Genomic DNA, 13598 nt, shown 5'->3' with positions numbered 1-13598 from the left:
GAAGAATATTCACAGTTTGGTCTCCAAAAAGAGATGCACCCCTGAAATACTGCGATGCAATAACTGTGCAGATAAGAAAAAGTGTCTATAGAAAATACCAACCCTCTCAACTCAAGCGCAGCCTGCTCGCCTGAGAAAAATCATTTTGAAATGCAATGGTACAGAATATACGCATTCGTTGGCACCATCTCCATCTTTCTCGTTTAAACTCAAATTGCTGTTGTGACTTTTATTCTAAATTCAGGTGAAATAAAACATCAACTTCGAATGTGTAATTGGAGTTGAAAAAGTAGCGCAACCTACCTACCGTGTGTTGAGTCTCAGTTTTCAGACAGAGGAGATCAGCGGAGGGATCCAGCGCGGAAACTCTGTGCGCCTCTGGGTCGCTTTTCACACAAGAACCCACGAGGGTTTCTGGGCAGCACGAAAGCCATACATCCGCGCACTAAGCGCCCGATTTTAAGTGTCAGTATTGATTTGCTTTGTAATTGAGTGCGTTGCCATGCGATCTACAGGTGCAGTCAGGGTGACGGGAATGGCTCGCTCCGTTTTTATATCTCCCTTTAAACCTGACTGACAGCTCCGAGGACAGAAAGAGCTTCTGACGCGCGTCCCTGCTTAGCATCAACCAGAACAAACCATGCACAATACTCTGTAGACCAGTGGTTCTCAACCGTCTTTCAGCAAACGCACCCCTGACCTTGATCCCCCCAATGGATCAAGGTAGGAGGCAGGGGGAGACTCCGAACTATGTTTCTATTATTGAACCAAACTATAAAAAATAGCATGTACAGAACAAAACAGTATAAATATCTGTACCAGGCGAGGTAGGTACTCTAAAATCATAAACAGATGAACAATGCAGAAACTGAAGGCACCTTCCAAATGATAAAATACAAAGGTTCAAATAAAAAATGCAGCAGGAAATGGGACCCTTATAATATATAATATAAATATATTTAAAAAAATAAAAAGAAATGATCTGTACAACAGGTGAAACCAGCAACTGAAGGATTAAGCACGATTAAGGACTTTTTAAATACGATTTGCACATGTACCGTCTCTGAACACAGATCTGCTTTTTTATTTTTAATGCTGTTTTCTTTTGTTGATTTAACATGTTAAGTTATGTGTCATGTTTAGTTCGGTGTTGTTTTGGATTTAAATGTGATTTAAATGTGAAACGTCAGGACTCCCTTGGAAAAGAGATTTTTAAGCTCAATGGGAATATTCCTGGTTAAATAAAGGGTAATGAATGAATGTAAATGAAGGACTAGAATGCACCTTTAGGTAAATGTAGTCACTTGAACATTAATGGCAGATGTTTCTTTACAAAGAGAAGCATCTCTGTCACCTGGCACCGTTTCTCATCCACCTGTTTCTGTTTATCGTTGTTGTGAATTTCGCTTGTCGCAGGTCAAAGGTGCACCTGAATGCACCATGAAGTCCCTTCAGCGCACTACAGTTTGTTGTTTTTTTACATAACTCACGGAGAAGGCAAACATGTTTCCACACCGGCGACTTTTTAGTGAAGCAGGATGATTTAAAAGTTCTGTGGTTTCTCCATCATCTCTGAGCACGGCGTGGGCCATGGTGTGTGGAAGAGCGCAGCTTCAGGCTGATGGTAAGCTCACGTTACGCTCAAGATCACGCCACCGCTGGTGAATGTGTATCGTGTGTTTTCGCCGTTGTTCCTCCGCAGCTTATTTCTGCTTTGCGAGTTTTGGACCTGGACTGACGCTGCAGGTCTGCTTCAAAATAAAAGTCAACTCACGTTTGGCCACTTAAAAGCTTTTATTTGAGATCATGACGACATTGGCTATTTATTTCATGTTGCCTATTTTTGCACCAAAACATATTTGAAAACTATGAAAGTTTAAAATGTAAAAAAAAAAAACAACCCTCTCACGTCCCCAGTGCCCCCTGAGACCAAAGACAAGTGACAGTTAGGTTTACCTTTTCATTTCTACATTTTTATCCTCTATGTGATATTCCTAGATTCTTTTACACACACACACACACACACACACACACACACACACACACACACACACACACACACACACACACACACACACACACACACACACACACACACACACACACACACACACACACACAGTGGAACCATTAAGTTTTTCTATATGGGTTATGAATAATGGGTTAGGGTCACAAGCACCCTTTTCTCCATATGTCCAAAAGGTCACACTAAGCTGAGGTGGTTCTAATCAGTATTTGAACTGTCATCCTTCACCAGTCACAAATATTTGTAAAAGGGGGTGAGGGGCCGCGTGATAAGGAGGTTAGGTGATGTCTTTATGTTTTGAGAGGAGGACAATCAGTGCTGGGGCTCTGCAGGCATGGTGTTTCATTTGTGCAAACTGACTCTCCGTTTGTCCTAAACAAGTCGGAGCACAGATAAAATTGTGTCCATATGCTGGAATTAGCGGATTGATTCTGAATCAATAGCCTGGTGTGGAGCCAGATGACCAGGCGTGTTTATAGGAGATCCTGATGTGACATTCACAGTGGAGGTTACATTCAGTGTGTCTGTGACTTCACCGTATTCATTTAAAAGCCACAGGAGTTTGGTTGTAATCGATAAAAGCTGACTCTTCCCACTCTTCTTCCTGCATGCAGCCAATAGTAACTCAGGCCCCGGTCAGCAGCAGGATCTGCTAAGGCAGAGATAAGCCAAGACTTATTAAGGGAGTTATTGAAAGAAGTCAAAATTACAGTTCACACTCAAATGTTTTACTTTGACACAGGCCTAATCTTTCTAGGTGATCAAGTAGACTGTTAAGTTTTTACCTCCACATTCAAGCAGTGGTGAGAGTATTTAAGTAAAAGAATGAGTATGAGTATCAAAATATGCTCACAGCACCAAAAGTAAAAGTATTTAGAATAGCCAATTGTAGAATACTGTGTGTCATTTAATTGGATTAAGATTATTTATGTGTGTATGTGTTCATCGCTTTAATGTTGCATCTGGTAAAGTTGGCATTAATTGACTTTATGACCCCTCTGGGGATCAATAAAGTCTTAAGTTATCTCTGCCTGCATCGTGATTTGTTTGTTGATTATTTTGAATTAATAGTCTGAATCAGCAAAGTGAATGTGCATGCGGGTGAATGCTGATGATGATGATGATGATGATGATTTCGCATCAGAAAAGTCAAGGTCACAGACTCACTGACTCTTCGGTTCAGTGTCAGGCATTCAACTGAACAGCTGCCTGGTACAACAGCCATAAAATGTTCCACAGTAAGATGTGAGCTTCTCAGAGACGGTGCCTTAATTCAAAAGCAACTCCAAGGCCAAAGACACAGTGCAGTGTGAGGAAAACAAAACCTTCAAATAAAGCAGTCTAGGAGAGTATGTTCTGATTAGGAGGCCCAAACAGAAACTCCACACACTGAACAAAACCTCTGCAGATTTTCTGTCAAGATTGAAAGCTGAAAGAAAAACACATTTTCAAATTCAGTTATGGTTGGCTGATGATTCACCATGATGTGTTAATTGTCTGCAGACAGCTTTACATTCAAGATGAATAAGTCAAACTTCACAGCCTGTGAACAACTGTAACTAATGACGGGGCATAACAATGTATGTGGATTAATGATGCAATACTGTAGCAATTATCAGGAGACATTCAAGCAGCAAAACAAACAAAAAAAATCAATAATGTAATTATAACTTGACAGAGGAAACCAAATTAAACTTTTAGCTTCTGTAATAATTAATAAAGTTAAATGCCCTCGGCGATTCTCTGAATGGGGGTGCACTTGCCTGCTCTGTGCTAGGTTCACAATTTAGAGAATGCATTACATATTTTTCACAATAACCATGTTTTATTTCACTCACCCACAACCCATCTGCTCTTATTCCGAATGTTCATTTACATGACCCGACCCACGCAGTTGAATAACCCCGTGGCAAGTTAGACAATTCTGTTGCTGTCTTCATGTATATCCCCCTTCTTCTTCAACATCGGATGTTTGTTTTTTTCTGCTTTCACAATAGCTGCATAATAGACGCATCATCAACACGCCCAATGGCTCGCTGTGAATACTCTGGCAGAGCTGTACATTTGTGCATTCTGTTCTCACATAAATCTCCATCGTAACATGTCAATAATATCACATTTGCAGTGAATGTGTGAAAACGGCTTAAAGTAAAATTCTGGCATAAATTCATCCCAGGGTCTTTTTCAGAAAATGCACTTGTGCTGTTGAGCAAGGCACCTAACCCCCAGCTGCTCGGGGCGCCCGTTACTGGCAGCCCCCTCGCTCTAACATCTCTCCTTAATTGCATGTATAGGTCCTGTTTGTGCATGTGTGTATTTCGGGCCTGTGGTGTAACATGATTAATAATAAGAGTGAAAAAAGACAATTTCCCCGTTGCGAGATCAATAAAGTAATTCTTCTTCTTATCAAATAAGCCATCAAGACTATTTTTTTCATGTAACAACTATTTGAAGGAGATATCTGGGAGAGACAGTCGCTAACAGCCGAATGTGGCTAACAACACTGATTAGCTCGGGCAGCACGGTGAACGCACTAAAACAGCTTTTTTAACCACTAATACTGCTCATGATAACACCAAACCTCTGCAGTAGCATGATAAGAGTCCCTACACATTAACTGAAGCATCAATAAACTCTGGTTTTACTAACTACGTTTTTGGTGCTTCGGTTAATGTGTAAGGACTCTTATCATGCTATCATGAGCAGTATAGTGGTTTAAATAGCCGTTTTAATGCCTTCACCGTGCTGTCCCCAGCAAATCAATGTTAGCCATATTTGGCTATTAGCAACTGTTAGCGTCTCTCCCGGATATCTCCGTTAATAGTTTTTAAAGAAATCGTCTTGATGGTTATGCATTTTACGAGATCATGTCACCTATGGGGAAAACACACTGCTGCTGAGTAGCACCGGGCATCTGTTTGCGCTTCTCTAAATACAGCTTGAACTCCTCCAGACTCCTGCCTGCTCTGATAGAATGTAGACTTTACTGCTTTATCTTTATGTAAGATGTAATTGACTGTATCGAAATCAGTAACCTGACTCTGCCGGATGGATTGATTTGCATGATTCGCATTTGCTCAGCATATCCATCTGGGAACTCTCGTTTGGAGATCTTTGGGAAGGGGCGAAAAATACTGGTCGCTGATTGGATAAACCACCAAATCAACCAATCAGATCAGCAAAGCATATGACGTACTAACAGAGCATCGAGGCAAAGCTCAGAAAGTAAACATGTTGGAGAAGGGTATTTGCATATTTTTTCTCACAGAAAAGCCTCCAGTGCCGTTTTTTGCTCCTCTTTCAGAGAAGGAATACTCTCTTAGTCTGATAAAAACTGCACTCATCTCATCCGTAGAAAGCCACCATGTGGATTAGACTGAACAGTCGCTTCTCGTTGCGTCATGCTTAAACCCGCCTGGCTTTGCTCCAAGTTCTCTGTCGCATGTTATATCAGGCTGATCTGCAAGTAAAATACAATGGAGCTTGTGAGTGTCACGCGGCTACGAAATCAAGTCTCCATCTGCATAAACTGACACCTCACACTACCGAATTAAATTGTTACAGAGGGTGTGTATTTTCTGTGTTATTGTTACTCCACATGGAATTAATTGTTTCCAGGGAATAATGCAATCAACAGTAACAAAAAAAAAAAAAAAAAAGTTAATAGCAATTGTTCAGTCTGTTTGAGTGATGGATAATCACTGACTGTAAATCAGCACATGCATTTCTGAGTCTAAGTGCACTAGAGCGCTAGTTACTCCTGTGGTAATGATAAGCTGTTTTGGGTCCACTCAGTGGTACCAATGGGCCCCTAATTTACTACCTTGATTGTTATCTTGCTGTGACAATCTAGAAATCTGATAACACAAGAAAAGGTGTAGTGCAGTGTAACTTTGTGATTACTCCCTCAGAGTCTGGGCTGACACCAACACTGCTGCTTGGATGTGTGTGGAGTAGATGACAGAGAACAATGACTATGTTATTATTTTTCGCATAGTATGGCAAGGATAGTGTGCAACAATAAAAATTAATTGGAAACCAAACCCAATAGAATCTACTAAACAAATCATTAAACAAAAACTAGAGCTGAGGGAAATGGGAATGGGGTCAAATTGAAACTAAAGCCTATTAGAGAGCGTTACAGAAATGACATGGCCATGAGTAATGGTGTTTTTGTCTCTGGATCATGCTGTCCTAACAAAGTACAATATAGTCACACAAAGACACTCTACAGTACCAAAATTGACAATTTTTATCAATAATACTTTTATTGAATTTTAAACAAGTGAACAGAATATAAACACTTTTAGAGTGCACAACAGATATTTTAGTTTAACAGAGCACATCCGTGTTAGAGGAGCAAAATGTGCAATCGTGTCCCAGTCTTCCCTCACCACTAGCCTTATGTACAAGTCAGAATTTCTTATATTAAAGGGCACTTTGTCCATGGAATAATACAGCGAGGTGCGAGAATTCAGGTTTGCTATCTTCAGAAGAAAAAAAAATGAATGAATGAATAAATAAAAGGAGGATGATTTAGGAACTGACAAACTCATACAGATTGTATTACTGACAGAAAGAGACAAAAAAGAGTTAGGACTCAAGTGTGAAAGTTTTCCAGGAAAAGGTCTTGGTACCTTTGGGAACCTTTGTTTAGGTCATACAAAGTAGCTGATCTTTTCAAGGTTTTGACAGGACGTAATGTCCTTTAGCAGCTGAACGTGGGAAGATGTGGCTGCATCTCTCCACAAAGAGGCGAAGGTCAGCGTGTGGTGTTTGTTCGAAGACAGGTGCACGTCTTCATCTTCAGTGGTGACAAAAAGTCCGACCTGGGATTGGGTTCTTGGTCAAAATTGAGGATATAGACTTTTTTAGTCTAGGATAGGTCCAGAACATGTGTATTAGGAAAGCCTAACCAACCGGTCAAGACAGATGGCCGTCCTCCACAGAGCTGGGTCTGTCTGACGTTCCTGCCTGTTATAGGGAAGGTTTTCGTTGCCACCGTACTCTACGGGGGAATTGTTGGGTCTATGTTTATCATAAATAAGTCATAGAGTGTGGTCTTTACCTAGTTTGTAAATTGTCCTGAGATAACTTTTGTTATGATTTGGCACTATAAATAAAATTGAATTGAATTGAATTGAATTGGGTACGTGCAAGATAGTTTGGCTTTGGACACACTACCCCTTTGCACCTTAAACTGTAACAGCCAGTGACCTGCACAGAGGGATGTTGAATGAACCAGATTGCCTCCAGGCAGTTTTCTTTTTTGTTGAGCTACTGACTTTCTCCAGGTTCTGGTAAACTACTGTGTATAAAATAAGCACCGAGACAATATCAAAAATGTAAATATATACATTTTAGGTGTGTAGCCGTACACAGAAGTAACAGTTGGGTTCATACCTGGGTGTATAGAAGTCATGGCTCTGTGTGATTTCAGAATAGTGTGCATAAATTGATTTATTTTACAGTTTGTGATTCTCGATTGCTGAGAAGAACATAATGAAACTGGGATCGACTTGATCTTCATCTCTTTCTGAGCACAGCAGAAGTCTCCTCTTGCAAATTTTTTAACACTTTTTCATTGCTTTCACACATTTTTTACATACTTTGTCAAACCGTTAACACAGATCTTATAGAAAGACACACAATTAACTGTATTAAACAAAAGGGGAAAACATCAATTCACAGCTGATAGAAATGACTTGCATAATTATGATTCCTTAATGCACCTGTGTGAAACTCCTTTGTACATTGTACAAATGGAAAAAAAGAACAACTGGAGTAAATGTGAAGTTCAGAGTATTTGAACGCTTTCTTTTGTTTTGTAGATATTTCGATACTTTTCTCTGTTTTTCTTTCTTTCTCTGGTCGCTTGTATGTTTATTTTTTAAGAAGAAGAAGAATTACTTTATTTATCCCCCTACGGGGATATTTTATTTTTTCACTCTTATTATTAATCATGTTACACACACAGGCCCGAAATACACACACATGCACAGACAGGACCTATACATGCAATCAAGGAGAGATGTTAGAGCGGTTGGGGGTTCGGTGCCTTGCTCAACAGCACCTCGGCAGTGCCCAGGAGATGAGCTGGCACCTCTCCAGCCACCAGTCCACGCTCCATACATGGTCCACACAGGGACTTGAATCAGCGACCCTACGGTTCCCAGCCAAGTCACCTATGGACTGAGCTACTGTCCATAGGTACTTACAGTATTTAGCATTTCTAAGTTTTAAAAAAGGATGCAAACAAGACTCTAGGCCCTAACCTAATATGTGGATGTTGTGGTCCAGCCAAAAATAATAATATGAAATTTCTTTTAATTCAGGTGAAATTATTTATTCAAGCACAAGAATAAAATGAATGAAGAAAAGTTTCTTAGAAAATCTTTTTTAATTATTTTTTTTCACCTAAATAAAAAAAAGGCTACTCAGAAAACAGATTTTCAGTTTCTTAGTCTGTTTCTGTCATGAAAAGTCAGCAGCAATTCAATAAAACACACATTTTGTTTACCAGCATTTTCTTTACAATAGCCTCATCTGCAATATCTTAGAAGTGAACATTTGAATGTGAACCATAGGGGGGTTCGAAAGGAGAGTTTCAGTCAGGCTTAAAAGCCCCATTTGACACTGATTTCAGTGCTTGAGTGAGTGAAGTGGTCAGAGCCAGATGGATGGACTCGGCTATGTAGTCCAAATTACGACCGTTGATTGCACTCACATTTAGACAGCCACTGGGGAGCAGGTACACATGTCTCCTCCTAGACAGAAATTCGACCTGCTCACCTATACAAAAAAAAAACAGAATAAATACTGTCATAGCACATCAGTATTTAACATAATCAAAATAATAATAATAAAAGTCAATATCAATAACAATCATCTCTATGTTAAATAATCAAATATACTGTTAAAGCTCTATCAATAAATATGCCCTGCAAATCCCTTGGGTGACATCAAATCATGAATATTGCTTTGATGAACACTGATCAAGGGTAAGGTCTCTATATGTTATTGTTAAGTCATAAAGTAAACATGTTTCGTTACTATGTATACAGTGCAACCATTGTTATATGGACAAAAGTCCAACATGGCAGAAACTGTAAAGTCTGGTACTCACCATTCAAGCCAGTAAAACAGTAGAGTCCACCTTGTTGAGTCAGGTGGTCCCAGCAACCTGGAGTCCCCAAAAGCCTCAGCCTTTCTCTCAAAAGTTCTCTGATCAGCATGCATCTCTGAACAATGCGCTTCACATCTTCCTTCCTTGTAAATGGAAAAATGGTCAGCATTTGAAAAATAATATCTGAAGTACGTAATTTGATATCTGCCAAACATGAGAGATCTATTGAGCAAAAGTCATTCATCTTCAACCGCTTTGTCCCTGTTGGGGTCGCGGAGCAAAAGTTTCTTTTTTAAATAAAGGAAGCACTACATATGCCTCAAGGTCAGAATGTCTGAAAAAGTAGAGCCGTCGCTATGAACATCTATTGATACAGAAGCAATGTAGCCGTCCGAGCTACGTTCTTTAAATATCAGATTATTCATTCAAGTGAAGCATGACTCACCATTCGACAAGATGAGCTGGGTTACTGAGCACTGTGGCGACAACATGCGCTCCTCCTACGGATGGCTGAGCCCACAGCGACTTGACTATTTTGTCAGCTTGAGACTGCAGAGATAACACGAGGGACTTCTGCTTTAAGACGCACAGAAGGTGTCCAACAGCCTCACCTTTAAACAGAAGGAGAAGATGAGTAAATAAAATGCGGCGCTCAGTTCTGGGTGATTGAATGTTCGCCGGGTCCTACATGAAAAAACAACAAGCTGAGCTGCCTCACAATGAGTGACCCGAGGATAATACAAAGCTCAAAATTGAAAGGCAACAGAAAGCCTGACTGACTCCATGAATACTATGTATGAGCATGCTTTTTCAGGCGTACAGTACGACAAACGTAAATATATAGTTGAAATTGTCTGCTTTGGCCTAACACGATCTGACTGCACAAAAGACAAGAACATTTAGATCAAATTGACTTTCTGTATTTTCAGCAGAACAGCTCTGGGCTCTGCTGATTTAACACCACAGATTAGTTTATAGCACTGGCTCCATGCCCGTGGCCATGGAATAACCCACACATATGAATAGAATTGATTCATAACATCCCTTTTTTTTTTACCATATAGTCCAAAGCAGTGGGAGAAGGACTGGGCACAGAGGAGCTCCATCCCCTGGGATGCACAGTACTGAACAGGCCAGGCATCCTGCTCTAAATCCCCATAGCAGAGCGCCTGAGGAGGCAGTAAAAGGAAAGGGAAAAGCCTACGCCTCTGTTGAAAGAGAGACGAGAAAAATCTGTTGCAGTGTTCAAATATTTCAATACAACGTTATTTTACAGCTCTGCCTTCTCTCCTAGGTTTGACGGAAAAGAAAGTCGTCTAAAAAGAAAGTTCCCTTTCTGAAGCACAACTCAAATTGCTCGTAGTCATCAACAAAAGAAATCAACGGGAATGTACAAGTCGGTTACCATGATGAGTTTCGTAATCACGGCCCATTGATTCTGAGAGAGGTCTGCTCCGGTTGGATAGTGGGCACATGCTGACAGAACAACAACACTTCGCTCCGGAGCCTTCTCCAAATCCTCCAGAAGCTTCTCCAAACAAACGGCCCGCTTCTCGTCATCCCAGTAATAATACTCACGGATATCTTGAATCCCTGCTGCCTGGAAGATACCAGCCAAAGAGTCTGCAGGGAGGATCAAGACACAATATTATATTAGATTCTTCTCAACTTCTCAAGATCAATGTTGCTCTAAACTTTTAAACTTGTACTTACAGCAGGGACCACCAGTGTGATGCATATATTTATCCCTTTTTTATGTTGATTAATATCTTTAGAATATCTTAATGATCATCCAACCCTTTTTTAACTTTAACTTAAGTTAATTTCTGTTGTTTTGGACAGAGATTCTGAGCCACTGTCTAGTCTTATATTACAATATAAAGGATAAACACGTGCATACAGTGCATTCACCACACTGGGATCAGTAGCCGCACTCCAGTGGTATTGTTTCAGAATCGAATGTGCACCAACATTTTAAAGCCAACCCACTATTGTATTATTGTTGTATCTTTAAATGCATCTTTTTTTCCTTCATTGTATTATGGGCTTATGACGTCCATGGGACACTTGGATGTAGAAATATGTGTAGGGAAATGTAGGTATTTACATATTTATGAATATGCTTCAAATGGGCGATAGGGCTAAACATGTTTCATTAAGTAATCGATTGAAAATGGAAGTCAAGACATGATTATAAATTATAGTGTGGAGAAGGGGTAGTATTATATAAGTCTATACTTCTTACGACTACTTTTCAGACATGTTAAATTGGTCAAATGTTTTGTTGGTTTATGTATCTATTTGTAGGTTAATTTACATTGTTTGGTTTATTTATTCACAACTGTTTAAAAAAAAAATCTATTCTCTTTTATTTCTTTATTTTCTACATGTTCTAAATGATAAAAAAGCAGTCGAGAAAAAGTGAGGTTTCACTTACCATCACAAGGAGAAGAGAGGTAGACCGGTCCGCACCAAGCAGCACCGACATCATACCAGTGTCTCAAGAGTTCGGCTCCAAGACGCACAGAAGCGGTAAAACCAGGAGTTTGGACACCAAACACCTACATCAACAGCGAGGATAGAGCTGAGTTATTGATGTGAAAACATTGGAGTACAAATCTTATATTGATCTATTCTGAGGAAGACATAAATCCAGCACCGTATGATTACAGTTTCCTCTGCTCAGTGCTGATTGATTGGATAATTACAGTGAAGTAATTACAGGCTGCTGCTTCATCTGCTGCTATGCTAACTATGGTCTAAATACATAACTAAACTACAGTTTACATGTACAGCTGAAATTACCCGGTCCTCCAATATAGCCCGAGAGCTCTTCCCCAGAGCGACCTTCGTGGCTTGCCTGGTGAATTCAGTCAGACCAAGAGAAGATGGGTACTCTGGGCGATTAGTGGGATCAGCGCTTAGCTGTTGCTTTATTTTTCTAACAAGATGCAGTTCAAAGGTCTTCCCTTCCTCGTTGTAATATTCTGTAGAAGACAGTTATTGCAAAGGTTTTTTTTTATCCAACAAAACACTGCATCACACTGACGAACCATTAAGGAAAAACGAGAAAACTGTGATTGAGACTATGCCATTAGTCCACCCAAAAACTGACTATAGTTATAATGATTATAATGATTCATTATAGTTTCAATGTGTGATTTGTAGTTATGTCCCTCACAGCCAGACCCTACTCCAGTGCCGTAGAAACAGATAAGTGGCACCAGTATTTCAATATTTGTTATAGATTTACACCTTTAAATATTATGCTAAAATATTCACTTTTGAAAGCACAATCAAGACATCATTTGAATCTGCATTTCTTTAAAAAATACTGTGCGTTAGTCAATTTATTTTGAGAAAATAGTCACTATAAAACAAAATAAAGTGCCGCGACACAACATGAAATGGGAAAAGATCTGCTCCAGTGAATACTGGGACTATGTACAGATATAGATGCTCTACCTGTCATGTACATATACACACATTTAAATTTCTAAATGAACCCGTATTGTCAACTCTTAATTGCCTGAATTATTAAAGGGATCCTATCAATATTATTTTATTATTTAATTATGTATTTTTTTGTTGTGTTTCTATTATCAACTCTTTTCTTTGAGTAATCCTTGTGTTGTAAATGTTGCTGCGTGAGGTCATACTTGTCTCTTCAATGTTATCATATTGTTATGTGTTATTGTCTGCCTGTATTAATTAATGCAATAAATTAAAACAACAATAAATGAAAGAGTTTAAACCACTGTAGTAGTGCCTTAAAGTACAGATCCTCTGACAATATGCTTAAGTAGTTATGCAGGTAAGGATTTTGAACATTATTGAACCATTAGGAAGATAATTAAGTGTTCAATTCAATTTAAAATGTTCAAGTGTGCTCTGAGAGCCTTTTCCTTTCTTCTCTTGTAGGCTACCATGCACCATTAAAGCTAATTATACATCTTTAATGCTGTATTACAGATCTTTGCAGAACGACAGAAAAGGCACAGGTAGACAGTTTGGAGGACTCACCTCTCCCTGCCAGGTAAGCCTTCCGTGCGTGAGTGTCTTTTTTGAAGGCGGACAATAATCTTGTTTCAGGACTCACTGCCGCGGTGTGGACATTGTTAAATACAGAGATATTACCTCCTGGGTCTCCATTTAGTTTGACCCCTTTTTCATGAAGTCTGCTGTGCGGTCGGCTCATCTTGAACGCAGCCAGGAAAATCAAGCCACAAGCCGCAAGCCTTTTGTTTGGGAACTTGTTGCCAGGCTACAACACGTATTTGGATACTGTCACCCCGGCAACGGTGATGGATGAGTTCATCAGTCCCTAATTTGTGGGTCTGGTGAGTTTACTTTTGCCATCACAGTGAGCTATCATCAAATAGACTAGCCTGTCTGGACATGAAAGGACCAGTTTAGGTGAAGATGAGGCCAGTCTTAAATGTAACT

General features: G+C 39.7%; 1 protein-coding gene across 1 annotated transcript; it reads right to left on the bottom strand.

The window, feature by feature from the left end:
- Window positions 1-8633: 8633 nt before the first annotated feature.
- Window positions 8634-13350, bottom strand: got1l1 (glutamic-oxaloacetic transaminase 1 like 1; the record flags this gene model as incomplete). The annotated part of the gene is made up of 8 exons (XM_083912789.1): window positions 8634-8818; window positions 9153-9295; window positions 9598-9763; window positions 10210-10360; window positions 10558-10775; window positions 11590-11713; window positions 11958-12139; window positions 13176-13350. 8 exons carry the CDS (start codon window positions 13348-13350, stop codon window positions 8634-8636), a joined length of 1344 nt encoding a protein of 447 aa, XP_083768915.1.
- Between the last annotated feature and the right edge of the window lie 248 nt (window positions 13351-13598).

The sequence above is a fragment of the Echiichthys vipera genome (assembly GCF_963691815.1).
Source record: "Echiichthys vipera genome assembly, chromosome: 4".
Taxonomy (NCBI): Eukaryota; Metazoa; Chordata; class Actinopteri; order Perciformes; family Trachinidae; genus Echiichthys; species Echiichthys vipera.
Note: the sequence above shows the minus strand (reverse complement) of the source record. Positions and strands in the feature narration are given on the sequence as shown.